The sequence below is a fragment of the Bubalus kerabau genome, chromosome 22, assembly GCF_029407905.1.
Source record: "Bubalus kerabau isolate K-KA32 ecotype Philippines breed swamp buffalo chromosome 22, PCC_UOA_SB_1v2, whole genome shotgun sequence".
Taxonomy (NCBI): domain Eukaryota; kingdom Metazoa; phylum Chordata; class Mammalia; order Artiodactyla; family Bovidae; genus Bubalus; species Bubalus kerabau.
The window spans coordinates 46,291,283-46,317,283 of record NC_073645.1 but is presented as its reverse complement, the minus strand read 5'-3'; the positions used below and the strand labels follow the sequence as shown (position 1 = coordinate 46,317,283).

The 26,001-nt window shown below is 44.0% G+C and overlaps 1 protein-coding gene and 1 long non-coding RNA gene across 2 annotated transcripts; one reads left to right on the top strand and one right to left on the bottom strand.

Annotated features, from left to right (window-relative positions):
- Nucleotides 1-5,885, bottom strand: LOC129637011 (uncharacterized). The gene is made up of 2 exons (XR_008707276.1): nucleotides 5,505-5,885; nucleotides 1-401 (listed from the first exon to the last, which is right to left on the bottom strand). It is a non-coding gene; the product is annotated as an uncharacterized LOC129637011 (long non-coding RNA).
- Nucleotides 4,716-24,463, top strand: OAT (ornithine aminotransferase). Its single transcript, XM_055560908.1, has 11 exons — nucleotides 4,716-4,776; nucleotides 9,574-9,658; nucleotides 11,743-11,970; nucleotides 14,752-14,976; nucleotides 15,089-15,184; nucleotides 17,852-17,979; nucleotides 18,630-18,752; nucleotides 19,457-19,585; nucleotides 20,336-20,449; nucleotides 21,486-21,630; nucleotides 23,412-24,463. The coding sequence occupies exons 3-11, from the start codon at nucleotides 11,772-11,774 to the stop codon at nucleotides 23,570-23,572; spliced, it is 1,320 nt and encodes a 439-aa protein (XP_055416883.1). The 5' UTR covers nucleotides 4,716-4,776; nucleotides 9,574-9,658; nucleotides 11,743-11,771; the 3' UTR covers nucleotides 23,573-24,463.
- The last annotated feature ends 1,538 nt before the right edge of the window (nucleotides 24,464-26,001 follow it).

Here is a 26,001-nt window from a genome sequence, read left to right as displayed (position 1 = left end):
TTTCTTTCTTTTTTTTTTTTTTGTACAACAATGGTTTGAAGTATTCTTCTTTCAACCCAAGCTTTTGGAGGTTTACTCTTCTAGGAGTGGGGAGGGCTTTGGGCCAGCTAGCCGTTTAGAATCCCAGGATCATAGTCCAATGTCTTATTCTGCCTCTAATTCCTGCCCAGGGGAATAAAGATAAGTTGGAGCAAGTGTAGAATACTATTCCTCCTAAAAGCAATACAAAGATGGGTCCTGGAAGGCTCTAAAGGTCCTGCAAGACAGGCTCTACCTTTAAGAATGTATAGTCCGGGGACTTCCTTGATGATCCAGCGGTGAGGACTCCGTGCTTCCATGGCAGAGGGCACAGCTTCTATCCCTGCTTGGGGAACTAAGATCCCAGGTCCCATGTGGCATGGCTGAAAAAAAAATATTTATAGTCTGGTTGGGAAGATATAACATACACAGAGCTAAGATACTATAAGATACACAGTAGTCAAGCAATGAGTGCAGGCAGTTCCATGACAGATGGACAGAGTGCTGAAGGTAAGGGGGACTCTTCTGTCTGGGGAGTCAGGAAAGGTATCACGTCGGGAAGGATAGAAGCTGTAGTTGGAGGTTTCAGGTGAAATTCAGCTGAGGAGGAGAGAAATGAAGCGCCCCTAGTAGGCATATCCTTATAGCAGAACCAATATTTTAACTGCGCTATATCTGAATCTCTACCTATTGTCCCCAGTTCAGGTTTTTTTTAATTGGAGTATAGCTGATTAAAAATGGAATACTTTCAGGTGCACAGCAGAGGGAGTCAGCCATTAATATACATGTGTCCATTCTCCCCCAAACTCCCCTCCCATCCAGGCTGCCTGGTAACATTGAGCAGAGTTCCCTGTGCTATACACTAGGTCTTTGTTGGTTATCCATTTTAAATACAGCAGTGTGTACATGTCCATCTCAAAATCCCTAACTATTCCTTCCCTTTCCCCTTCCAGTTCAGATTTAAGTTCAGAACATTTACCCGCTATATCCTTCTTTAACCTTCCTTACTGTTCTGCTTACATTGCCTCTAACAGACCCCTGCCATCTGGCCGTAAGGAGGTTTACTCTCCTCCAGATATAAACCCCTGCCCCTGCTTAGTGCAGAAACAGCAGGAGACATGAGGTAAGCTTATTGCCAAGTCTTCTGCTGGAAGATATCTTTTAGGATGAACATAATCGGGGGAAAATTTTTCTCCTGCTGGGTAAACCTCACCAAATGTTTTCTGAGTCTCATTATGAGACTTTCTCCTTGACTGTCAGCGTGCATTTTTCTTTTCAATCATTTCAAGTCCACATATATGTAGGCTATCCTAATAATAAATAACAACAAACTGGGCAATAGAGGAAGTAATGGAAAGCAGGAGGCAGGCATAATCCGTCAGCTACTTCTGTGGTCATAGAATCATTGAGAGTTGCCTGTATAAGAAAATGAAGACTTCTTTCATTTTTTTGTGTAGTTGCAGCTTTTTCAGATGGCCAGAGTTGCAAGACTTCAGCTCTTGAAGGAGCTTCTCCCTTCTAATAGAGAGGCCCACCTGCTCTTGCCTGATGGGAAAACCTTTGCAGGGTCAGGCACGCAGGCACTCAAGGGACATTTGTTGAGTGAACTAAAGAAATGAACGTAGGTGTTGGATATATGCAATCGGATCAGTCTTTTTTTTTGCTTGCACTGGGTCTTTTTGCTGAGTGGGCTTTTCTCTAGTTGTGGTCAGCAGGGGCTGCTCTCCAGTTGCAGAACACGGGCTTCTCGTTGTGGAGGCTTCTCTTGTTGTTGAGCAAGGCCTCCAGGCACTGGGGTTTCAGTAGTTACGGTATATGGGCTCCGTAGTTGTGGCTCACGGGCTCCAGGGTACAGGCTCAATAGTTGTGGCCCATGGGGCTTTGTTGCTCTGCAGCTGATGGGCTCTTCTGGGACCAGGAATCAAACCCACGTCCCCCTGCATTGGCAGGCCAATTCTTAACCACTGGACCAGCAGGGAAGTTGTGTGTGTGTGTGTGTGTATGTGTGTGTGAAGTCCTGGGGCCACTCTTTATATCATCCAGTTTTATGGTTCCCATTTAGTCAATTACTTGAGTCTATGAGTAGTTTTAGAGGCTCAAAAATCTTTCCAATGAATGCTCTGTCCTTACATGCTATATGCTGACTATAAATAAAGTGCATACAAACAGAGTAGCTCTGTTTCTTGTTTGAAAACAAGCTGCTTTCAAATCTAGGTCTCCCAGGGCATATTAAGCTAAAAAAACAACTGCTAGTTATTTTTCAACTAGCTAGAAAAACCATAAAATATTTCACGCTCTCTGTACCTGTTTCGTTTTTCTGATAAGAGACAAGAGATAAGACCCAGACATTCTCAGCAGTTTCTGGCCTATGAAAAGGTTTTAGTTCAAGAGGACCTTAACTATAAGTCCAAAAGGCATTGCAACACAGTTTTGATGTTACTCAGATCTTGGGTGTCATGCCCCCTTCATGAACTGAGCAACACCTGTTCCTACTTGCCAATGTTGAATTGGGGATTCCTGGGCTCTGTAAGTGTTCCCAGAGCTGGGCCTGCATGATACACCTGCCCAGATTTATAAGGGAGGACCACAGAGAAACAGTTCCTCTCTGAATGACCTAACTTCCAAGAGATTGATCACATTGTTTTCAGTGTTAAGAAGTCACATCAAAAAAAATAAATAAATAAAAATAAAAGGCAGAGTCCTGCTCTCAATGTACTTTAGGGAGGGCACAGCCGTAACAAGGAGAATAACTGACCTTGGTCTAAGACAGATGGAATCACGAGGACTGAATCCCTTTTTGGTGTCTAGCTCTGGACATCAGCAGACCCAGGCTCTGCTGTTTACAGCTTGGCCTCTGTGCCCACACGTTTTCCAGCCTTTACCAGATAGCTTTGACTTTTCTTTCTACTCACCTAAGGTTTAATCTTAGCTGGCTGTCTGTGTTGAATGACTTCCAATTGTCCTCTTGCCCATGTAATCTCCACCCTTCCCCACCCAGCCCGCCTGCCAGGAGGCTGCCCTGCAAGGACTGCCGTCGCCCAGCTCCCTAGGTCTCTGGCTTCCTAATGGGCTCAGTCCATGGAAAGCCCTGGAAGGAGATGGGAGGTCAGGATCCTGCTTACCCCAGCTCCCTTCCTAGGAGGTCACCGAAGACCTCTGCCCAGGCAGGTGGCCTTCCCTTTCTTTGTCTTTGGATCCTGGAAACAGCCCCTTTAGGCCTAGGGTTGACCATGGCCCTTCCTGGTGCACTAGCCCCAGGCTGCTCCTCTGTCCCTGTGGTTTATGCCTTTACACTTAAATGATTCCTTTAACAAATACACCTCAATTTTCCATTTTGGAGTGTGCCACTCGTTTTCAGATGGGACCCTGCCTGGTTAGGGCAGTCTAAGGGAACCCAGGCTGAGGTGCAGTCGGATTTCTGGGGGCTCTCTGCAACCGCCCTCAGAGAGGGGTGGCCGGCACGCAGGAGTCTGCCCAAGCGTGGGATAACCCTCGGTAAGCTGCTTTCTTCACTCCCAGCTGTTTCCCAATATGTAACAAAAATGGTGTAGACTACACGATGGCATGGTCTCTTCCGGTTCTAACATGAGGTGGCCTGCGTGCTCATATCCGACTCTTTGGGACTTCGTGGACTATAGCCCGCCACGCTCCTATGTCCATGGGATTTCCCAGGCAAGAATACTGGAGTGGGTTGCCATTTTCTTCTCTGGGGATCTTCCCCATCCGGGGATGGAACCTGCATCTCCTACATCTCCCGCATTGGCAGGCATATTCTTTTACCCCGAGGCTATTACCCTGTGGAGAAAGCAATGGCAACCCACTCCAGTACTCTTGCCTGGAAAATCCCATGGACGGAGGAGGCTGGTAGGCTGCAGTTCACGGGGTCGCTAAGAGTCGGACACGACTGAGCGACTTCACTTTCACTTTTCACTTTCATGCATTGGAGAAGGAAATGGCAACCTACTCCAGTGTTCTTGCCTGGAGAATCCCAGGGACGGGGGAGCCTGGTGGGCTGCCGTCCCTGGGGTCGCACAGAGTCGGGCACAACTGAAGCGGCTTAGCAGCAGCAGCAGCAGCTATTACCCTAGCCTGTGCATTCCCACTTCTGGGTTTTCTAACGGATTGTGCAGGGCGCCGCATACAAATTTACAGAGCGTTTTGCCCTCATTTCAGTATCTACCAGCAGCCACGAGGAGGGGGCAGTGGGCTTTCCGCTGCAGTGGAGACAAGCGCTGCAGCATACCAGAGTTCAAGGGCACGGCGGCCGCAACTCCTGTCCGGAGCCAGTACAGGCGGGCGGCCTGCACACACGGAAGGCTCCGCGAGGCAAAGGCCTGGAAGCGCAACCCCGGGAAGAACGCAGGTCTGGAGGTCCAGTCCTGCGTTTCACCCCTTCGGACCTTGTTTTCTCGCCAGCAAAGGGAGGGCGGTGAGGGGAATCGATGAAAAGGCACGGATCCAGGCAGGCGCCTGAACTCAGGTACCGACCCCGACCGCTGCCCGGAATTGCGGGACGCGGAAGGCGCAGGAGAACGGCTCGAACCAGCGCCCGGTCCGAGTACGGGATGCGGTGCGCCGGGGCGGGGGGCGGGCCCACGGCGATTGGTGGCCAGTCCTTCGCCGCCGGCCAATGGGCGGCAAGGGCGTCCGCGGGGGGCGGGGCAGCAGGCGCATCTTAAGCTCTGTGACGCGTCGCCGTCGACGCAGCTGATCCTTGGACGCCGCGTGTCCCCGGGCTAGCCTTGGAGGTGCCGCCAGGTATCCGTGCGGGGGGCCGCAGCTTGGGCAGGGGCCGGGCCCTCCGGGCCGCGGCGGGGCGGGGCGGGGCGAGGCGGGCGTGAGCGGCTCGGGTCCCAGGTTGCGGGGAGCGCGCGGAGGGGGCGCGCTGGGCCTCCACCCGAAGGGCAGGCTCCGCCTGCGCAGCGGCTTTGCGCAGCGGGCCCCGGACTCCCGGGGCATCTGGGGCGCGGGGAGGGGAGTGGCCCGGAGAGCCGCCGGCCCGCGCGTAATCCGGGCGGGCAGGGCGCGGCGCATCCCGGCCCGGAGGCAGGAGGACAGAGAGGGAGGCTGTGGATGTGGCACCTCCGCCTGCCAGAGCGGGCGGAGCCGGTCTGGCCGGCGCTCCGCCCCCGCCCTCCCCGGCTTGCAGTATCCCCCAGCCCGCGCCGGGGCCCCAGGCGGCCCAGGGTCCCTGCGCCTCGGCCTGGAGCCTCTCGGGCGCCTTGGGGGTTTCCGGAAGGAGGCCCTTTAGGGCGCCGGCGCGCGGGGCGGGTCGCATTCTGGATACGCGGGACTGCTCGGTAAACCCATGGAGTTTTGCCTACAAGAGTGGGGCGCCCCGACTCTTATTGAGAAGGGGTCCGAGCCCACCCGGGCAGCTCTGGGGGCCCCTGTAGCTACCTGCCCATCTCCTCCCCTCCCATAACCTATCTCCTTTTCTCCTCCAGCCTTTGTTCAAATAAGTCATCAGGCAGGTAGAGCCTTACCGTAGCGTTCAGGTTAACTACGTGATGTCAAGGGGTTGGGCTCTACAGGACTTCGAGCACGAAGACGTCATCGTTCGAGTTTCTTCGCCAACTGTGCTGAGCATTTAATACATTCTGGTTGAATTGAGTGGGACACCTGTACTCAGTGACCTACTCTCCTCCCACTGTTACCGTATTTCTTACCTTCTTGAGGTTCAGTTTTCACCTCTGATAAGGTGATAAATTAAGGGGGTGTGGGGGGGTGGGAGGAGAAGTGACTTTGGAATGAAGTGGCTTTAAGAAATTACTTCCTTCTCAGTTCTCAGTCTCTTCGGAGTTCTAAGAGTTTCTATAGGGAAACTTGTTCTTTCCATTGGAACCTGGAACTGTTCTTTAGATATGTAATACGCGCTCTTCATCTTAATCCACTGGGAACAATAGGCTTCTTTCATTAGAATATCCTGGTTCTGTCTTAAGAAAATCTAGTTCCTGACTATAACAGCCTGGTGGGAAAGTAAAATCTTTTAGTGAGATTTAAATAGTAAAGGTACTGTTTTGGGTTTGCAGTTTTTCATGGTGCTCAAGATTAGTTTTCCATCTGCTTCCCAAAAGACCCAGTATAACTTGGAATGGTAAAAATTCTGAAAAAGACCCCCCCCCCGCCCCCCCGCCTCAAAGAGGCTGTATTTTTATTTCCACCCATACTCCTCCTCTGTTACAGTAACTTGTGGGCATAGTTTACGCCCTTTACTGAGTTCCCAGGGATGGGTGAAATCCACATTTAAAGTTAGTGGTGAGTGGATTTTGGAGGTGTGTGGAGGGTGTGACCTAACTGTGTCAGTACATTTTCAGTAGTAACAGCTTAAGGTGTTTGCCAGTGACGCACTTGAGTTGACTCTGAGCCAGATTACGTAAAAAAAAAACAACCAACAAAACCCTAAACTTTTGTTGGCTGAACTTTCCAAAAAGGACTGTATTTGTGAATGGTTGCCTCAAGAAAAGTAAATATTTGACAAAAGTAGTAAAACCAAACTCTTCCTCAGGTGGAATATTTTAAGTGGCTTTCTGATGAATTCATGCTGGTTTTCCTTTTATAATGATATTAAAAAATAGTACTTCATGCTGCTGCTAAGTTGCTTCAGTCGTGTCCGACTCAGTGCGACCCCACAGACGGCAGCCCACCAGGCTCCCCTGTCCCAGGGATTCTCCAGGCAAGAACGCTGGAGTGGGTTGCCATTTCGTTCTCCTAGAACTCTTCAGAATGCAGCCTTTTATGGAATTCTATTTTAGGTATGTTCTAGTGTAGATAGGATGGATTGGATTGGTCTAATAATAGCTTGAAGAAGGACCTTGTTAATTATGTGTTTTACTGAAAATATTCAGTATTAAAATTTTTGTTGTCAGTAACTCTTTGTCCTTTTCTCCAGGAGCCTAGGTTAAATGCACAACCTGGAGTGAGCTGATCTAATGAAGGGAACTCATGATGAAAAGATTTTTCTTGGTGATGTCATACTAGCCTCCTCTTAGACTCTGCTCCATCCTTTAGGAGTCAGTGATTTAACCATCTGCCTGGAGGGCCTTGCTATTTATCTGTCTTGATTCCCTCTTAAGTCTGTTTAGGAATGACCTCATTCATTTGACAGATAAGGAATGCCCAAACCTGGGCTAGGTTCTGGGGATGCAGAGTGAATTTTAAGACATAGTTACTGTCTTTTTAAGGAGTACAGGCATGAAAGGAGTACTGTCTTTTCAGGTGGACAGGCATGAAAACAAGTGTCTTGAGGTGTTAGAACGTGTGACAAAAATCTGTGCAGAGGTCCTGGGAGTCATAGAAGGTCTGATGTGGTAAATTCAGTAGGGAAGTGTGAAAGGGAGCTAAGATGTATAGTATTTATTCATAGAAACAAGATAAAAACGTTAGTGATTATCACAGAAGTATGGAATTTCAGGTAATTTTCTTGTGTTCCTTATTTTTTGTCAATAGAAACAAACTTTTAGAAGAAAAGAGCTCCAGTTTTTTTTTTTTTTTTTTAGAAGAAAAGAGCTCCAGTTTTAAAAAAGAAACCCTGGCACAGTTGACTTTTTTTTTTTAATGTTGCAGAGATTTCCTTGTTAATTTAAGGCAAGAAGGAACTGTTAATAATTGGTCATTTTGTGCTAAGTTTGATGCTTTAACGTTATCTCATGTAATCCTCAGTAATGGCCTTGAGTGGCTTCAACTTCATTTTGCAAGTGGGGACATTGAAGCTAAAAAAAATGGACAAAATCATCCAAATAAAGTTACTCTTAATAGCCCAAGCTAGAATTTAAGTCCTGATTTTCAAACTCTGAGGACCTTATGGTCTACTCTTCTGGTTTTCCAAGCCTTTTTGGAAGAGGAAATTGTTGATGCTGGCTATTTTTAAGCCCATCTTAATTCTCCTCTAATATTTCTTATGTTGTGCCAAGCACAGTAACTTGAACACAGAAGGCTTTTTAATAGAAATGTGCTTACAGGATCCTAGTACATTTAATGCATTGAACAGCGGGACTTTTACCAGTTGAATTAAATATTCAGAGTTCATCTTTAAAAACCTTAAGCATGAGTATTAGTAATGTTTTGGATGTTACTGTTAGTAAGTTGTAGTTATGAACTTGGCATGTAAATGGATATTTTGTCCCATTTCTTTTGCGAATGAGCTGAACAAATGACTTGTATAAAAGGAAAATGTTCAATTTAGATAATTTCAAAGATTCCTTTCTCACAATGTTCCTGTTTAGAGAGGTTTTAGTATTTTTTTTTAATACCCCCCCGCCCAATACACAGATACACACACCTGGCTTCTCAGGTGGTTCTAGTGGTAAAGAACCCGCCTGATATGGCAGGAGATGTGAGTTCAATCCCTGGGTTGGGAAGATCCCCTGAAGGAGGGCACAGCAACCCATTCCAGTATTCTTGCCTGGAGAATCCCATGGACAGAGAAGCCTGGTGGGGCTACAGTTCATGGGGTGGCAAAGAGTTGGACACAACTGAAGTGACTTAGCAAGCACCTCTTTTTTGACGGGGGGAGTGCTTTCTGCCTTTTTTGGGGGGGCCCTATCTGTGCAGCATGCAGTAATCTTTGTTCCCTTACCAGGGATCGAACCCATGCCCCCTGCATTGGGAGGGCAAAGTCTTAGTCACTGGACCACCAGGGAAGTCCTTATAAATGTAATTCTTGATCATTAGGAAACATGGAAAATATAGAACAGTGGAAAGGTAACCATCGTGAACATCCTTGGGTATATTTTTTGTTGAGTTGAACACTGTATATGTGATTGTATTTTTTTTTCACTTAGACATGTCATAAAACATCTCCATGTCATTGAAAACTGATTGTTTTAAATAGCAATATGCTATTATGCGATTATGTTGAACTATTCTCATATCGTTGAACGTCTTTCATTAATGAATGTTTCACCGCATTCCTGAGTGTTGCTTTAGGATCTAATCTTGAGAGTGAAATTGGTGGTCTAAGAGTACAACACTTCTAAGGCTTTTGTTCTAGTTGCAGTTCTTTTCAGAAAGTGTTTCAGTTAAAAGTATATGTAAGTAGCACTGTTTTTTTTTGTTGTTGTTGTTGATTTAATCAAGGCAAAAGTTAACGTGTTGCTCTTTAAAAAAAAAAAATTCTTTATTTATCTGGCTGCATCGGCTCTTAGTTTCAGCATGCAAACTTGTGTTGTAGCCTATGGCTACATGACCTGGGATCAAACCCAGGCCTCCTGCATTGGGAGCACAGTCTTACCACTGAACTAGGAAAGTACCTCATTTTAACTTTTTAGTTGGTCAAACAGAGCACTAATTCTGAGTCTCTACTCAAGCAATAGAGCTAAAAATCAATGTTTTAGACTTAGCGTTTTAGGGAATTTCTGTCTAGTATAACTAGAATTTTTGCTTTTTTTGCTAATGGCTATCTCCCATGAATGATTCTTATATAATTTTTTTTATTGTTGTTAACACGTATTTCTTTGAAATAACATCTGCTAGAAATTAGGGATCTTTTCCTTCCAAAAAAAAAAAAAAAAAAAAGAGATGCACTTATGCTTATAATTCTGCATTTTATTTCAGGAGTCATTGGACCTTCTGAAGACGTCCAGGATCTCGGGTTAAAAATCCTTGTTGTAATCTCAGCTGTGGGAGGACAGGCTAGTTGGTGAGTCTTGGCACACAAAGCACTGGATTTTCTTTTAGCACATTCCTGAACATACCGGATTTAATGGCTAGTGCCAAGTTGAAGGCAAAGCAAGCCAAGTTCCAAGTATTAGCTTTTGCTAATTGGGCAGCTCCAACTGAATGCTGGAGATTTGCATGGCCTGACTTGTCATTAATAGATTTCTCTTGAAACGTGAGTTAACTGGTCATTTTTTAAAAGCTTAGGCGTATAAAGTATGCCTAGTGTTGGCAACTTTCCATTAATCTTGAAATGTATCTTTAAAAAGCATGCCCCCCTCCCCTGCCATGATTGTTCTGGATTGTCCCCAATTTCCTTGTTGTTTTTCTTAGTTACTTCAGTCTATACGTGGGCTCAGTCTGTGCGTCGCGGCTTGTCGTGACTGTTAATGATACAGGTGGCCACAAAGCGGGCTGCAGCTGGTGGGGGCTGGTTTTAGGGCTGGTGCTGGGGGGTGAGAGCAGCGATGACATTGGAATATATAAATAGATGGTCAGTAAATGCCAGTTTGCTTGTGATATTTAGGACTTATTACTCAACTTCTCAGCTCGTAGTTTGAGGTGCTTTAGCTCCTCGTTGCCTTTTTCTCCTTCAGCTGCTTTTGTGGTGAAGCTTTTTGAGGGGGGTTAATTTCACAGAAGCGATCATCCTAACAGAGTAGCCGGTTTCTTCTGGGAGCTGTAACCTTTCCTCTCATACATTGTTTTGCTGTGTTTTTGGTCTGTTCCTCTCAATGTAAAAGCTCTTCAAAGGCTATTTGTTAGAAATTGCAAAACTTTTCCCCCCGTCTTTGTTTGTGATTATTTTAACTGAGAGACGTTTTAGATAATTGTGGCTAAATAATAAGATTTTACCTTTTTTTTTGGTCATGCCATGAAGCATGTGGAATCTTAGTTCCCGGAGCAGGGATCAGTCCCACGCCCCCTGAATCCCTGTATTGGGAGCGTGGGGTTTTAACCACTGGAGTGTTTTTAACCACTCTACCGCCTGGGAAGTCCCGCAGATTTTACCTGTTGTAGTTTCTGTCTTTCCTGCACTAAACTTAGAAAGCCCTTCCCTTCTGCTGCTGCTAAGTCGCTTCAGTCGTGTCCGACTCTGTGCAACCCCATAGATGGCAGCCCACCAGGCTCCCCGTCCCTGGGATTCTCCAGGCAAGAACACTGGAGTGGGTTGCCATTTCCTTCTCCAATGCATGAAAGTGAGAAGTGAAAGTGAAGTCGCTTAGTCGTGTCCGACTCCTAGTGACCCCATGGACTGCAGCCCACCAGGCTCCTCCATCCATGGGATTTTCCAGGCAAGAGTACTGGAGTGGGGTGCCATCGCCTTCCCCTAAGGAATTACTTTTCCACCCCACCGCTATTGCTTTTACTTTAGGATGGTCTCTGGTCCCTTTGTGGAAACCAAATTCTTCCCTAATTTCCTCACTCCTTGCAGGAGGACCAAGTTGATATGCAAAGTAGTTCTCGGTGCCTCTGTCCCTGCCCCCATGATCTCTGGCCTCCCTGCCCTCCCCGCCCCCACCCCAGGGCAGCCGGCATCTCTGATTTGGTTTCTGCCTTTGGGCTCTCACACCCCCGCATAAATACCTTTTGAATGGTGGTTCAGCTCTTTCCGAGCCTGTGCTGTTCAGCCTTGCCTGACTGCCCCGAGCTTGTCAGATGGTGCAGAAGGGTGTTTGGGGAAAAGTAAAAGCGTCTACTTTGCACGGTTCTTCCCTGTTCTCTTGGACGTCTAGCCTCGAGTGCTTTGTGCTTGTGTACGTCCTTTGGAGTTTATTTACTTGTGTATCCACTTGTTTGCCCCATTGCCCTTCAAGTTCCCCAAAGGCAGGAGTCAGGTGTTAGTTCTTTTTTGTTGTTGTTGTTTTTGTTTTTTTTATTTTATTTTTTCAATTAAAAATTTTTTATACAATTTTTAAATGTTGCTTTCCATTTGCAGTTAAGACCTCCGTTCTCTCTTATTTTCCTGATTCTTTGGTGAGCGCTCCAAGTATATAGTTGATGAGTAGACATCCACCCACCCTGCGAAGTGTCTTATTCGTTATGCCTTCTCTTTTCTTTGGACAGGTCGGTGATATTCCCACTGGAAGGACATCATGCTTTCCAAACTAGCGCGTTTGCAGACTGTTGCTGGCTTTGGTCGTGGAGTTCATTCTTCAGTGGCTTCTGCTACATCTGTTGCAACTAAAAAAACCGTTCAAGGCCCTCCGTCCTCTGATTACATTTTTGAACGGGAATCTAAATATGGTGCCCACAACTACCATCCTTTACCTGTAGCCCTGGAGAGAGGGAAGGGTATGTTTTCACCCTTTGCACCACCCCCGATTCTTTGCTTTACCTTTTTGTAAAACTTGCTATTATATTTTCTCACTGTACATTTTTCTAGAGGCATTTAATTTCTGTACTGCAGGTATGATTAATTCAACATCTATTGAGTCTCTGATGCTTGCTGTGTTAGGTGCTGTGGGGAATGCAAGGTCACGATGGACTTGCCAGGAGGGAATGTATAATACACGAGCAAAATACTATAATATTGTTGTCACTATTTCCCCTTTAACTTTTATTTTGGTGTAAAAAGGTGCCACAGTAGCACTAGAATTTCTCTTTTGTTGCTCTTCACCCAGATTTCCCAAGTCCTTTTTTTTTTTTTAATTGCACTTGCATAATCATCTTTGTCCAGAAACACACATACATTTTTTTTCCTTGAACCATTTGAGAGGAAGTTGCAGACATGCCTCTTTACCCCCAAATATTTGTGCCTTTTCTGAAACACAAAGACTGTTTTACATAACAAAGTGTAATTATCAAAATCAGGAAATTCACAATGGCACAGCACTGCTCTCTAATCTACAGGCCTGATTCAGATCTCGCTTGTCCTGTGTAGCAAAAGAAAACGTCACACCATGGGTTGCATTTGGTTTTCAGGGCTGTTTAGTCTAATCCAGAATAATTCCTCAGTATTTGGTTTCTTGACCTTGATATTTTTGCAGAGTACAGGCCAATAATTTTTAGCATGAACATCCATTTGGGAATGACTGGTAAGGTGTAAAAAACTTTTACTCCCACTTTTAGCATCCGTTAATGATTCTTGTCTGAATAAATGATTACTGATTGTTGCCAAATGGTGATTTAATCCATATTTTGAAATAACAGCCATTTTCAAATCGAGCCGAAGTTTATTACTTAGCTCTGGGCCAGAAGCTAATAGTCATTTGCCTATATGTTTTTTTGATTTGGGACCAGTACTGTAATAAATAAAGCTTCTTCTGAACAGATGAAAATCTAGGTTTATATTTTACCGATTTGTAAAAATGTTCTTTACCTACAGTAGCAGAGCATGCACTCTAGAATCTGACTGGGTTCAAGTCCTGGTTGCCTGCATGCCAGCTTGGGCTAGTTATAATCTAAACATCTACTTCTTAACCTCTGTAGTGTAAGGATGGTGCTCATAGAGGGTTTTTGATGAGATAAAGGACAAAAGCACCTTTAAGTATGTTAAGTACATGGCAGAAATTAGGTGAGCACCTAATACATTTTAATATCTATGGTCAGCTTAAAAGAATTGTTATAAAATGTACATAGCATAAAATTCGCCGTTTGAACCAGTGTTTAAGTCAGTGGCAGTGAGGCAGTGAGCACGTTCACAATGTTGTCCACCTTCCAACTGTCACCACTGCCTCGTTCTAGAACATTTTCCATTATCCCCAAAGGAGTCCCACACTCCCCACTGCTTCCTCCCCTAGAACCTGGCAGCTACTCATCTGCTTTTTGTTGCTACAGACTTGCCTATTCTAGATGTTTCATGTAAATGGGGACAGACAACATGTGACCTGTTTCACGTAGCCCCATGTTTTCAAGGTTCTTCCATGTTGTAGCACAAGTTAGGATGCATCGCTACTTATGGTTGAATTAAGTTCTCCATTTTACGGAGATAGCACGTGTGTGTCCTTTAATCAGTTGATGGACATTTGGGTTATTTCTGCCTTTTGGCTATTTCAAACAACACATTTCTGTTTGAACACCTGTCTTCCACTTCTAGGCGTTCGGTTGCGGGGTCATACGGTATTTTATGTTTCACTTTAACTTGTGAGGAACCCCCAAGCTGTTTTCAACAGCTCTTGCACCACTTTACATTCCAACTAGTTATATATGCGAGTTTCAGTTTCTACACATCCTTGCCAATTCTCGTTTTCCTTTTTAAGAAGTGATAGCCACCCCAGTGGTAGTAAGTGCTACCATTGTGGTTTTGGTGTGCGTTTTTCTCTAATGACTAATGATAGCATCTTTTCATGTGCTGGTTGGTCATTTGTTTGTCTTGTTTGGAGAAATGTCCATTCAAGTTCTTTACCTTCTTTTTTTTTTGGCCGTGCTACGCAGCCTGTGGGATACGAGTTCCTCCCAGGGATTGAACCTGGGGCTCTTGGCAATGGAAGTGTGGAGTTTTAACCACGGGACTGCCAGGCAGTTCCGTTTGCCAGTTTTTAATTGGCTTGTATACCTTGTTGAGTTGTAGGAGTTCTGGATAGTAGATCCTTACTAAATAGATGCGTGATTTGGAAGTATTTGTTTTCATTTTGTTGGTTTTTACAGTCAATTAATCGCAATTTTTATGTTTTGTGTAACTTCCTTTAAATTCCAACTTTAGGAGTTCTCTGGTGGCCTAGTGATTAGGACTTTGGGCTTCTCTGACGTGACCTGGGTTTAATCCCTGGTCAGGGAACTGAGAATGCCACAAACCTCGTGGCACGGCAAAGAAGAAAAAGGAAGGAAAAAAAAAAAAAATCCAGCCTTAAATGATAAACAGGTTTCCAGGAATAAAGGTTTTACTCTAGAGTTTATAAAATCTTTTCACGTTACTGCTGTTTTTTAGTAAATGTGTAAATTGATGCTGAACAGATAAAATATAATTCCATATAAACCAAAGTTTATCATGCTTGAGTAAAAATATGCTTTAACCACAATTCTCTGTTAACTGGAGGTCCATACGTAGGTATTCAGAGGGCTGGCTAGCAGTCTTAATCTTTGAAGGTTATGTAATTTAGTGATTTTTCTAAAATTATTTTCCTTATGTTCTAGGCATTTACGTATGGGATGTTGAAGGCAGAAAATATTTTGACTTTCTGAGTGCTTACAGTGCTGTCAACCAGGGGCATTGTCATCCAAAGATTGTGGATGCTTTGAAAAGTCAAGTGGACAAGTTGACCTTAACATCTAGGGCTTTCTACAATAACGTGCTTGGTGAATATGAAGAGTATGTTACTAAACTTTTCAACTACCACAAAGTTCTTCCTATGAATACAGGTAAAACATTTCCTTTTTTTTTTTTGGTTAAAATAGCCAAGAAAATCTTCTTGTTTTCTGGTAATTTAAAACATTTTTTAAAACTGATATTTTAAAATGTTCTCTTGGGTAGGAGTGGAGGCTGGAGAGACTGCTTGCAAGCTTGCTCGTAAATGGGGGTATACTGTCAAGGGGATCCCGAAATACAAAGCAAAGATTGTTTTTGCAGGTATGTAAAATTCAGCGTTGACTGCTGTGATTGAAACATAAAATTGTTAGTTACTATTTTACTTTACATAAAATTGTTAGTTACTATTAACTTATGATGAGATATTGCAAATGTATTTGTCTCATATATGTAATATCGAGGCTTCCCAGGTGGTGCTAGTGGTAAAGAACCCGCCTGCTAATGCAAGAGGCCTAAGAGACGGCAGTTTCCCTTCCTGGGTTGGGAAGATCCCCTGGAGAAGGAAATGGCATGGACACAGGAGCCTGGTGGGCTACAGTCCACAGAGTCTCAAAGAGTCAGACATGACTGAAGTGACTTACCCATGCATGATACATTGAATGTTGCATAAAAATTGAGAGATTTCCTTTTCTTGGGTTCATTTCCAAGTAGTTCTTGGATGCTCTTATAACTCCCTATCCCTCCCTCCCTAGAGTGAGTGACCGTGTGATTTATTTCCCATCTGCTTATCTGATTTTTTCCATAGCAGTTTTCTGGTTAATGAGACAGTTTTGCTGATGCAAGCATCATACAAAAATGTTGCAGCAGTTTTGTGAGATTTTGAGGTTGGGTTATGTTCGTGTAGGGTCATGTCCTAGGCATGATATGAAGTTTGAACCTAGTGTATCTCAAACACTATGAGATATTATTGTGCCGTGTTGTTAAAAGCTGTTGGACGAGGAGGGCTGGCATTGCCCCCGATATATTTCTGCAAATGGTTAAGAGGAATGACTTATATACTGAGTAGGGAGACCAACAGTTAATTTAGATTATTGATTTAGTCTGACTTTGGGAAAGGTTCTGACTTTTTCTTTTCTAAAACTTCGATTTTAATTTTTAAAAACATATATGGAGAAATTTGTCACTGCACACGGTTGAGATTCTTTCTTGTGATGGTTGAAATCATGAAATACTTTGCCTGTGAACACACATAGCTAAATTATAAGGCCCATAATACAGTAGAATCTAGAGTTCATCTGATGGCCAGCCAAAGTTTGGTGTCTGGGGAGGGGGCGGTGACCAATTCCTGTTTCTGAGGAAGAAAGTCCCTGCCCAGCTCTCTGATCTGCCATTTTGGAATTTCGTGCCTTTAGTTGTAAGGCAACATAACTGTCTCTTGCAAACAAAAATGGCCTTTCTGGTGACTTTCCTCCTTACAGACCGTGTGCAGTCTCTCTCATATTAGCACAGGGCGCAAAGATGTTTCTCCCAGGCATTGAGAGAAGTCAGTAGGAAGAGACAGAGGACTGTGCCCCAGCTGCAATCCCTTATTCAGCAGGGTAAGCTGCGGGGCATGAGCCTGCTGAGGCCCATGGCGGAGAGCAAGTAGGCTATTGGCACATTTTGTCTTAAACAAGCCTGGGCAGAATCAATAATGCTGTTGCTTGTGGACAAGCCAAGCAGGGATTACTCATAGCTGAGAGAGGCTCTGCAGGAGTTGTACTGAAGGATGCTCTGAAATCAACTTGGAATAATAATTCAGTTCAGTTCAGTCGCTTAGTCATGTCTGACTCTTTGCAACCCCATGGACTGCAGCATGCCAGGCCTCCCTGTCCATCATCAACTCCCAGAGTTACTCAAACTCCTGTCCATCGAGTCAGTGATGCCATCCAGCCATCTCATCCTCTGTCGTCCCCTTCTCCTCCTGCCTTCAATCTTTCCCAGCATCAGGGTCTTTTCAGATGAGTCACCTCTTCGCATGAGGTGGCCAAAGTATTGGAGTTTCAGCTTCAGCATCAGTCCTTCCAATGAACACCCAGGACTGGTCTCCTTTAGGATGAACTGGTTGGATCTCCTTGTAGTCCAAGGGATTCTCAAGAGTCTTCTCCAACACCGCAGTTCAAAAGCATAATTCAGCACTGGGTTAATTGAGTTGCTGCTGGCATTGGGGGTGAGAAGACATTTTTTTTAAAAGTGGGAGAAAAAAAAATAAATAAAATCGGGAGAAACTCCAAGCCTCTCTTACTCTAGTTTGTTTCTTTTCTTGAATTTAACCACATTGACATCACCTTGTGCATTCGCTTCACCGGTTTCTGTCGTGGTGTGTCTTCCCTAATAGCACAGAAGCTCCTTGGGGGCAGGGAGCTTGCCAGCCATCATTCTGTCCCCAACACCTAGAGCAGTGCCTGACATTATTAATCAGTCTTCAGATTATTAATGAAACAAATTAATGGGTAAAAATTGTTCCTGAATAAAGGTCAACGTTTGTCTTCTAGTGCATAATAGCTTATAACACCACGGAAGGCAAATTGAAAGTTTTCAGACTGCCTGAGGATATTTTATCCAAATGAAATATAAAACTCATTCTGTAGAATAGTTAGCCTGTAGTGTTGGATTTTTAAAAGGAGAAGTACAGATTCTCTATGAAGGATAGTCGTTTTTTCATGTCACTATCATAACTGTGTCTAGAAAAACTGTCTCTAGAAAAACACGTATTGAATGCCTCAGTTTTTAGGGTTTGGGATTATTGAAAGAAAAGACAAATATCTCTCCTCAGGGACTATGCTATGTGTTACAGTTGGGAGCCTCAGTAGAGCCGTCCAGGAACTAAGATCCCACAAGTACTGCATCGTGGCCAGGAAAACAAAAAGCTTTCTGGAGTATTTTTGGGGAACTGTGAAATTAAACTGGGGGGTTTGAAGAAACTGACTGTTTGTTTCTTCTTCCTAGCTGGGAACTTCTGGGGTAGAACACTGTCTGCTGTCTCCAGCTCCACTGACCCCACCAGTTACGATGGTTTTGGACCGTTCATGCCGGGTTTCGACATCATTCCGTATAATGATCTGCCCGCCCTTGAGGTACTTCACCTAGTATCACGGTGCTTTAGCTCATAGTACATAGAACCTGCATTTGTTCAATGTATGAATTGAAAACAGACATCTGATTGTACCGAGAGTCATAATCTCATAACTTATGCTTAAGTCGGGCCGGGATTCACGCTGTTCTCTGTAATGGTCAGTTAGTTGCTAACATGTGGAAACCAGGTTCCACGGCCTAATCCTAACTGCCAACTAACCGTTAGATTTGTCTCCTACATAAGTATTAACTTGAGTATTACCTGTTAATTACTTTAATAGACAAAATTAGTGAGTTTTCAGCCAGCTTTTTAAAATTATGAAGTGGAAGACTTCTAAAATAAAAAGATGCACTTTTAATGTATCTATTTAATGGCGTTTTAAAAGGCCATTTTCACTAGTTTTTATTTGCAGTACATTTGAGTATTGTATTAGAAAATACAGGATGGAGTAGCTTAAAGCTGAGGTATTTGGAGCTTTTTGATTGTAATTGATTGTCAGAAAAGTTGTGCTTGGAAGTCGGAATATAAGTTAGTGTGAAAACTTAATTTGCACACTTACTCTTACTGGAAAACACGTGCGTTGTATGACTTCAGATTTCCAAATAGATTTGAAAGGAAGTTACTAAGAACATACTCATGCTGTTTCCATAGCGTGCACTTCAGGACCCAAACGTTGCTGCGTTCATGGTGGAACCAATCCAGGGTGAAGCGGGCGTTGTTGTTCCGGATCCAGGCTACCTCGTGGGCGTCCGCGAGCTCTGCACCCAGCACCAGGTCAAAGCCGCGGACTTGCCTGCCTCACTTAGGATTTGGCCGATAGGATAAGCTCAAAGATTGCATCACCTTTCCACTAGAAGGAGGCTTCATTCTAAGAGCCTCTGAACTTTCTAGGGCTGATAGAACTTTCTAGGGCTGATAGAACTTTCTAGGGCTGATAGAACTTTCTAGCAGCAGGCTGCAGAGAAGCTGACTTTACTGGCTGGGCCCTGGTGGACCCTCAGCCCGGCTCCTTCCTCTCTGCCCCAGCAGCCTGTGCTTGGATTCTTCTCAAAGCCTTTGTTGTATCCCTTTGCTCCAGAATTTAAGCTCTCTCCCCCTCTTCTTCCACCAAACTAGTAAATAGTAATAAGAAGTACATATTAACAAATAGTTGAGAAATAAATTAGAAATCTGTTCCCAGAGAGTAGTTCTATTCAGAAACCCCCCACAAAACCCTCACTTTGCATACCAGCCCTTCCACTGTGTGGAACAGTGCAGAGTGGGCCTGTGGGGACAGGGTGGCCTGACAGGAAATAATTGTATGTCCTGCAGTATTGAAGTCATGTGGGTAATTAGAATGTTTTCACAAATCTGAGGGGATGTCAGAATGACAAATTTGTGCAGGAAAGAGTAAAATAAAGATAAGTATTTCGCTATGGAAATAATTGATTATTTTCATATGCTATTTTCATTTATGTTATTTTGTTGTTTTGCAATAGGTTCTGTTTATTGCTGATGAAATACAGACAGGCTTGGCCAGAACTGGGAGATGGCTGGCTATTGACCACGAAAATGTCCGACCTGATATTGTCCTTCTAGGAAAGGCACTTTCTGGTGGTTTATACCCTGTAAGTTGAATGCTCAACCACTCTCTGTATTTTCCCTATTCTCATGAATCCCTGAGATATTTTTACATGACTGACTGTGCCTTTCTGGGGGTTTGGTTTTACTTAGTGGTTTATATACATAGGTCACCTGGAATATGTGTGATAAAAACATTTCAGAGTTCCATGGTTAACCCCACTTAGTTTAACTGGAGAATTGAGTGTACCTTGGGTTTGCTTCACTGCGTTTATTTTGGATGGAACCATTTTATCTCCAGAGTACTCCTGTAGACGTCTATGCTTTTTTGCCATAGTTTAGAAACATACTAATTGTTTAAAACCATTGACTGATTAATGCAGAGATTGGAAAAAATTAACATTTAATTGTTAATCCTTTTCTTGGGTTTGTTCAGAGCCAGCAATTGGTGTGGATTAAAGGGCTCTGAATGTGTAGTGCAGAACATTATTTTCTAAGCAATTAAGGCATTTCACCCTGAGAGTGGAAAGAATTCTAAATTATATCATTGCAGAAGTAGCTTTCTTTTAGTTCCAGAATATTACTCCGCACCACTGAACCGTGCCCAGTGTGCTTGGAACGTGTTAGGGCGGTCCTCGTCCTGCCACTGTGCTTAAGGAGGCTGACGCATGGCTCTTGTTGGTTGCAGCTTCATGTCAGATTTAGTATCTGCTTCATAAATATCTGTTTCTATAAGAATAAGAGTGGTTCATCTGAGAAGAGACTTGGTCCGCGCTTAATTTTCTTCTGTCTTTTAGGTGTCCGCAGTGTTGTGTGATGATGAAATAATGCTGACCATTAAGCCAGGGGAACATGGTTCTACGTACGGAGGCAATCCGCTGGGCTGCCGAGTGGCCATCGCAGCCCTGGAGGTAAAACCTGATGGCAGCTCTCAGGAGAGCCAAGCAGGCCATCCTAAGGGAGATCAGTCCTGAATGTTCATTGGAAGGACCAATGCTGAAGCTGAAACTTCAGTGCTCTGGCCACCTGATATGAAGAATTGACTCATTGGAAAAGACCCTGATGCTGGGAAAGATTGAAGGCGGGAGGAGAAGGAGACAACAGAGGATGAGAGGGTTGGATGACATCACTGACTCAATGAACATGAGTTTGAGTGAACTCCGAGAGTTGGTGATGGACCGGGAGGCATGCTGCAGTCCACGGGGTCGCAAAGAGTCAGACACGACTGAGCTACTGAACTGAACTATATGGTAGCCAGTATCCTGGAGGTGGTGCTGAAGTGACTTTTAAGTCTAAGCTCACTGGTGTAGTAAGAAATGTTACAAGATTGCAGTATATTACAGACCATGAAGTATAGAGAAGGATTGCGTGGGCTTCCCAAGTTTGCAGTCTCCCAGGGCTTTGGGCCCACAGGTCCTGGCCTGTCCACCTAGAGCTCTCCCTCTGTGGCCAGGCTGGCCTGTGAAGTCTCTGGCTTAGCCCACGTGGTTTCTTATTGTCGTTAAAGCGGGGATTTGAACGCTTTCAGACTTACTCCTCAAGTGCCTACAAAGGCATAAAATTGTTATGTAATCTCTGAGGATGGACTTTTTAGTAGGAAGAAGAAGCCAAAGGAAATTCTATTGCAGTTAAAAAATGTGTTCAGCCCATTGATTTATTTACCTAAGAAGAAAATTTATCAGTTGCATTAAACAAATTTAATCTTCATTCTGCCACAGAATCAAATTAATGATGGGTTTTTGAATAAAGCAAGGCTCTGTCTGAGTGAGTGTCTGTTACGTGATGAGAAATTAAACTGGTATAGGCTTTGAAAAATAGAAGTGAAAGTTAAGTTACTCTGGTCTTTATCTGATCCTCTTCTTCCTTTGCTTGTAGTTCCCATTCCCCTCCAAAGAGCAACATGAAAAAGCAGTCTTTAATATATGTGTAATTTCTCTTGAAACATAGGTTTTGGAAGAAGAAAACCTTGCTGAAAATGCAGAGAAAATGGGTATCATCTTGAGAAATGAACTCATGAAACTGCCTTCTGATGTTGTAACGACTGTAAGAGGAAAAGGATTACTAAATGCTATTGTTATCAGAGAAACCAAAGGTATGGAGACAAAATATTTTACAAGGTACTGTTCTTTCAGGAGAGGGATTCCTTGGTGGCTCAGACGATAAAGCGTCTGCCCACAATGCAGGAGACCCGGGTTTGATCTCTAGGTCGGGAAGATCCCCTGGAGAAGGAAATGGCAACCGACTCTAGTATTCTTGCCTAGAAAATCCCACGGATTGGGGAGCCTGGTGGGCTACAGTCCATGGGGTCGCAAAGAGTCGGACATGACTGAGCAACTTCACTTCATTCATTCTTATAGGAAAAGCTCAAAATGCAAATGGTATTTTTTCTGGTCGTTGGGTTCCTCTGAAACTGTTGACTGGCCTCCTATTGACCAAGTCATTGGCTCTGCCTAGTACTCTTCCTGGGCTTTCCAAGTAGCACTAGTGGTAAAGAACCTGCCTGCCAGTGCAGGAGACACAAGAGACATGGATTTGACCCCTGGGTCGGGAAGATCCCCCGGAGGAGGGCATGGCAACCCACTCCAGTGTTGTTGCCTGGAGAATCCCATGGACAGAGGAGCCTGGTGGGCTACAGTCTATGGTGTTGCAAAGAGTTGGGACATGACTGAGGCAACTTAGCACATACGCATGCAGTACTCTTATTACCTGATTTATATTAATGGTCTTAGAAATATAGCTGTTTCCTACAAGAAGGCACATTTGACTATTTCACCTACGTATTCCTTCAAGTCATTTGTTATTCCGCCCTAGGTTATTTATACAGTACTTGGAGAGTTCAGTTTGGTTTCTGTTAGGAAGACAGCACAGAGCACTTTGCAGTTTCCTCTCTGCTCTCCTTTACTCCTTCGCTTTGCAAATCAGTAGTGATAAGTAGGAGCAGCAGTAATAATAGGAATGATAATGGCGATGTTGGTAATAAAAATAACCCCAGCTGCCACTTAACTGAGCATTTGGTGTTTAACACATCATTTGTAACCCATAAGAGTTCCTGGTTGGATTTTCTTGCCATAACCCTTCCTTTTCAAAGCAATGGTTTTAACCTTGACTGCATTTTAGAATCACCTGGGGAGCTTTTTAACAAATTAATCCAAGCCTAGCCTCACTGCACAGACTCTGATTTGATGGGTCTAGAGCGGGGCTCAGGCACTGGCCGTGGCCCCTTCGGTGTTTTCTGTTGCAATCAGGGTTTTGAGGATCCTGAGAGTCTAGTTTTACCAGCTTAGGAAGCAAAATCCAGGTTAGAAACGTGTAATGGTCACTGGGTTTGAATGTTGCTTATTCTGTGCCTGTTAGTTATCTGTATCAGACCTTAGTTCTTTTATGCATTGGTTCCTCATATGATGGGCTTCCCCGGTGGCTCAGACGGTAAAGCGTCTACCTGCAATGCAGGAGACCGGGTTCGATTCCTGGGTCGGGAAGATCCCCTGGAGAAGGAAATGGCAATCCTCTCCACACTCTTGCCTGGAAAATCCCATGGATGGAGGAGCCTGATAGGCTACAGTCCATGGGGTCGAAAAGAGTCGGACACGACTGAGTGACTTCACTTTCACTTTCTTCATATAATTAATTACATCTGCCTTAGCATGTTTTTTTTGCTAGGTCAAAAACCCAACAAAAACCATATCTGATCATACCATTCAAACCATTGCTGAAAAGTAGCTTCATTTTTAAGAGTAGGAGCCAAAAGCAAGCTTGTAACTCAGAGCTGCCTTTCTTGAGTGGGTACTGGGAATTCCGTTTTTGCCAGGCCGGCCCCACCCCTGCAGGCTCCTTATCATTGATCAGCATACTCTGGATGGTTTTCTTTACTAGATTGTGATGCTTGGAAGGTGTGTCTGCGACTGCGAGATAATGGACTTCTGGCCAAGCCAACCCACGGCGACATCATTAGGTTTGCGCCCCCGCTTGTGATCAAGGAGGATGAGATTCTAGAGGCGGTGGAGATCATTAACAAGACCATCCTGTCTTTCTGAGGCTGGTGACAGTTTTCAGTGGCGCCTGGGAGCCAGCTGGAGACATGCAGTTCATAAAGCTCTGAGTTTCTGTGCTTAATGCAGGCATATTTCACTCCTCCATGTCAAGGGCTTTAAAAAAAAAAAAAAAAAATATATATATATATATATGTTTTTCAGTTCGTATATAACAGAATGACTTTTATAGACATGCAGTTTGCTATGTAACATAACTAAGAGAATGTCCTGGCATATTATATTCGATTAAGTGTTTTTGTGCTTATATTCTTTCTAAGGTGACGTGCCTTTCTATATAGACAGCCTTTTAATCAAGCCCCTGAACATAATTTATATACATTTTAATAATTTCCTTGCTGGTACAAATGTTTGTATTTGAGAAAGTTATATTAGTATTGCCTGGAAGACTTGCTTAACCTTATAAAGCTGAATCATAATCATTGAATTTTAGCAAGGTGAATGATTAAGCTGACACAAGTCAACTCCATATTGGCTGGCACCAAGACGTATTCTGTGAATGTCATTACTTTGAATTAAGAATTAATGTCCAATATTCCTAGATTATGTTTTAAGTGTTCCATATAATTTGTAAAAAGTGTTTGTTTTCAGTGTATCTTTAAATCTCATGTCTGAAATGTCTGTGTTAGGGACCAGTGTGCGGTTACTGCAGTGTTATCAGTTAACCTCACATTTTAAGCTCTCCGACAATGTTTTTATTTGCTTCGTTTCTTGTGTTCTCTAAGAACATTTCAGTTTGTTTGGTAATCTCTAGAAAAAGACAAATTATAAAAAGAAAGTTTCTTTCAGTACTCCTTCTCTGCTTTCAAAATAACCGCTCTTTTCCCATGTGTAAACTAGTCCTTGCCATTTCTATTAAAGTATCCTTGCTGTGCATGCTGTTGTGTAACTTTATTTATTTTTTTACCTGTGCGGGGTATTTTGGATGTTTTTCTATGTCGGTAGTTTTAAGTTTATCTTGTTCTCTTTGAGTCGATCTAAGAAAGAAATGGAAAAATTTATTTGAGCCAAACTGAGAATTATAACCTGGGAACAGCCTCTCAGAAGGCCCCGAGAACTGTTCCTCCCATTAGAAGTCAAAACACAGTTTTGCATAAGTTTTTTGAGACTTGATGACGCATTATTGACAGCTTACACAATCAGGCAAGTTAGGGGTCATGGGTCATCTTGGCCCTTACAAGATTAAGAAGGAATGTGGGACTCCTGGCGGTCCAGTGATTTAAGACTCTGCCCTTCCACTGCAGGGGGCACGGGTTCCAGTAAGCCGAGTGGCGTGACCAAAAAGAAGGAAGGAACGTTGTCTTAAAGGAGTTGTCCCACTGGTGCTGGCAGGTGTTGCTCTTTGTGGTTGAGCAGGTGCTTCTGCCAATGGGCAGGTTTGTCGCTGCTTAACTGAGACACAGTGCACAGTAGCGGGGGGAGGCAGGAGGCCAGAGAGGGTCTGTGTAAATTTTTCTTGTCTGGCCACAAAACATGAATTTTTATTTTCACACTCTATGACCACAGTATTTTATCTTAAGTGGATATATTATAATTTTGTATCAGAAAACATGAATTTTACGTTCACACTCTGACGATAGTATTTTATCTTAAATGGGTATGTTAGAATTCCATAGCAGAAAACATTTTGGCTATCTTCAGTCCTTTACTTTTTTGTCTTTTAGAAGTGGAACGTAATTTTAATAGTTTTATTTAATACATTAGACGTCACTGTGTAAAAATCTAAGGCGTACAGCAGGATGGTGTGATATTGGGATGAGTTTTTCACTCTTAAACTGGCTGTGGCCACTTTGCATCTTGTGTCTGAGTGCCTCAGTGGAGTAGCTCCTTAGGGGTGAGTCTCTGCATCAAAGGGAACACCTTGTCATTGGTAGTGACACATTGCTCCCTGCACCCCCTCCCTCCCCCCCAAGAAGCTAACAAGTCACCTCTTAGCAGCTTGGAAGTTAGAGATCAAATCTGAGCCAGGGGTTACCGGAGCGTCTGCTCATACCAACGGCAGTGTTTACTGGTCTGCCTGGGAGGTTCTGGCTTAGACCTGCCTGGCCCCCTGCAGTCTATATAAGACACATAGCAAACTGAAGTAGGGGTCCTCCTAAACCAGTCAGAGGCTGCTGCTTCTCAACCCTGCTTGGGATTGTAAGACTGGGGTTATTACGGTTGGTGCTGCTTCCAGTCGGACTTCACTGGTGGCTCAGACGGTGGCTCGTTGTCTGCCTACAATGCGGAATGCGGGGGACCTGGGTTCAATCCCTGGGTCTGGAAGATCCCCTGGAGAAGGAAATGGAAACCCACTCCAGTATTCTTGCCTGGAAAACCCCATGGACAGAGGAGCCCGGTAGGCTACAGTCCATGGGGCCCAAAGAGTCGGACACTTTGAGCGACTTCACTTTCACTTTCCCTGCTTCCAATCA

Bases quoted from the DNA above. Each gene is read 5' to 3' on its own strand.
- OAT (XM_055560908.1), top strand. From the start codon at position 11,772: ATGCTTTCCAAACTAGCGCGTTTGCAGACTGTTGCTGGCTTTGGTCGT. The intron at 14,977-15,088 runs GTAAAACATTTC...TCTCTTGGGTAG, and splicing joins AGTTCTTCCTATGAATACAG to GAGTGGAGGCTGGAGAGACT. The intron at 19,586-20,335 runs GTAAGTTGAATG...TCTGTCTTTTAG, and splicing joins TTTCTGGTGGTTTATACCCT to GTGTCCGCAGTGTTGTGTGA.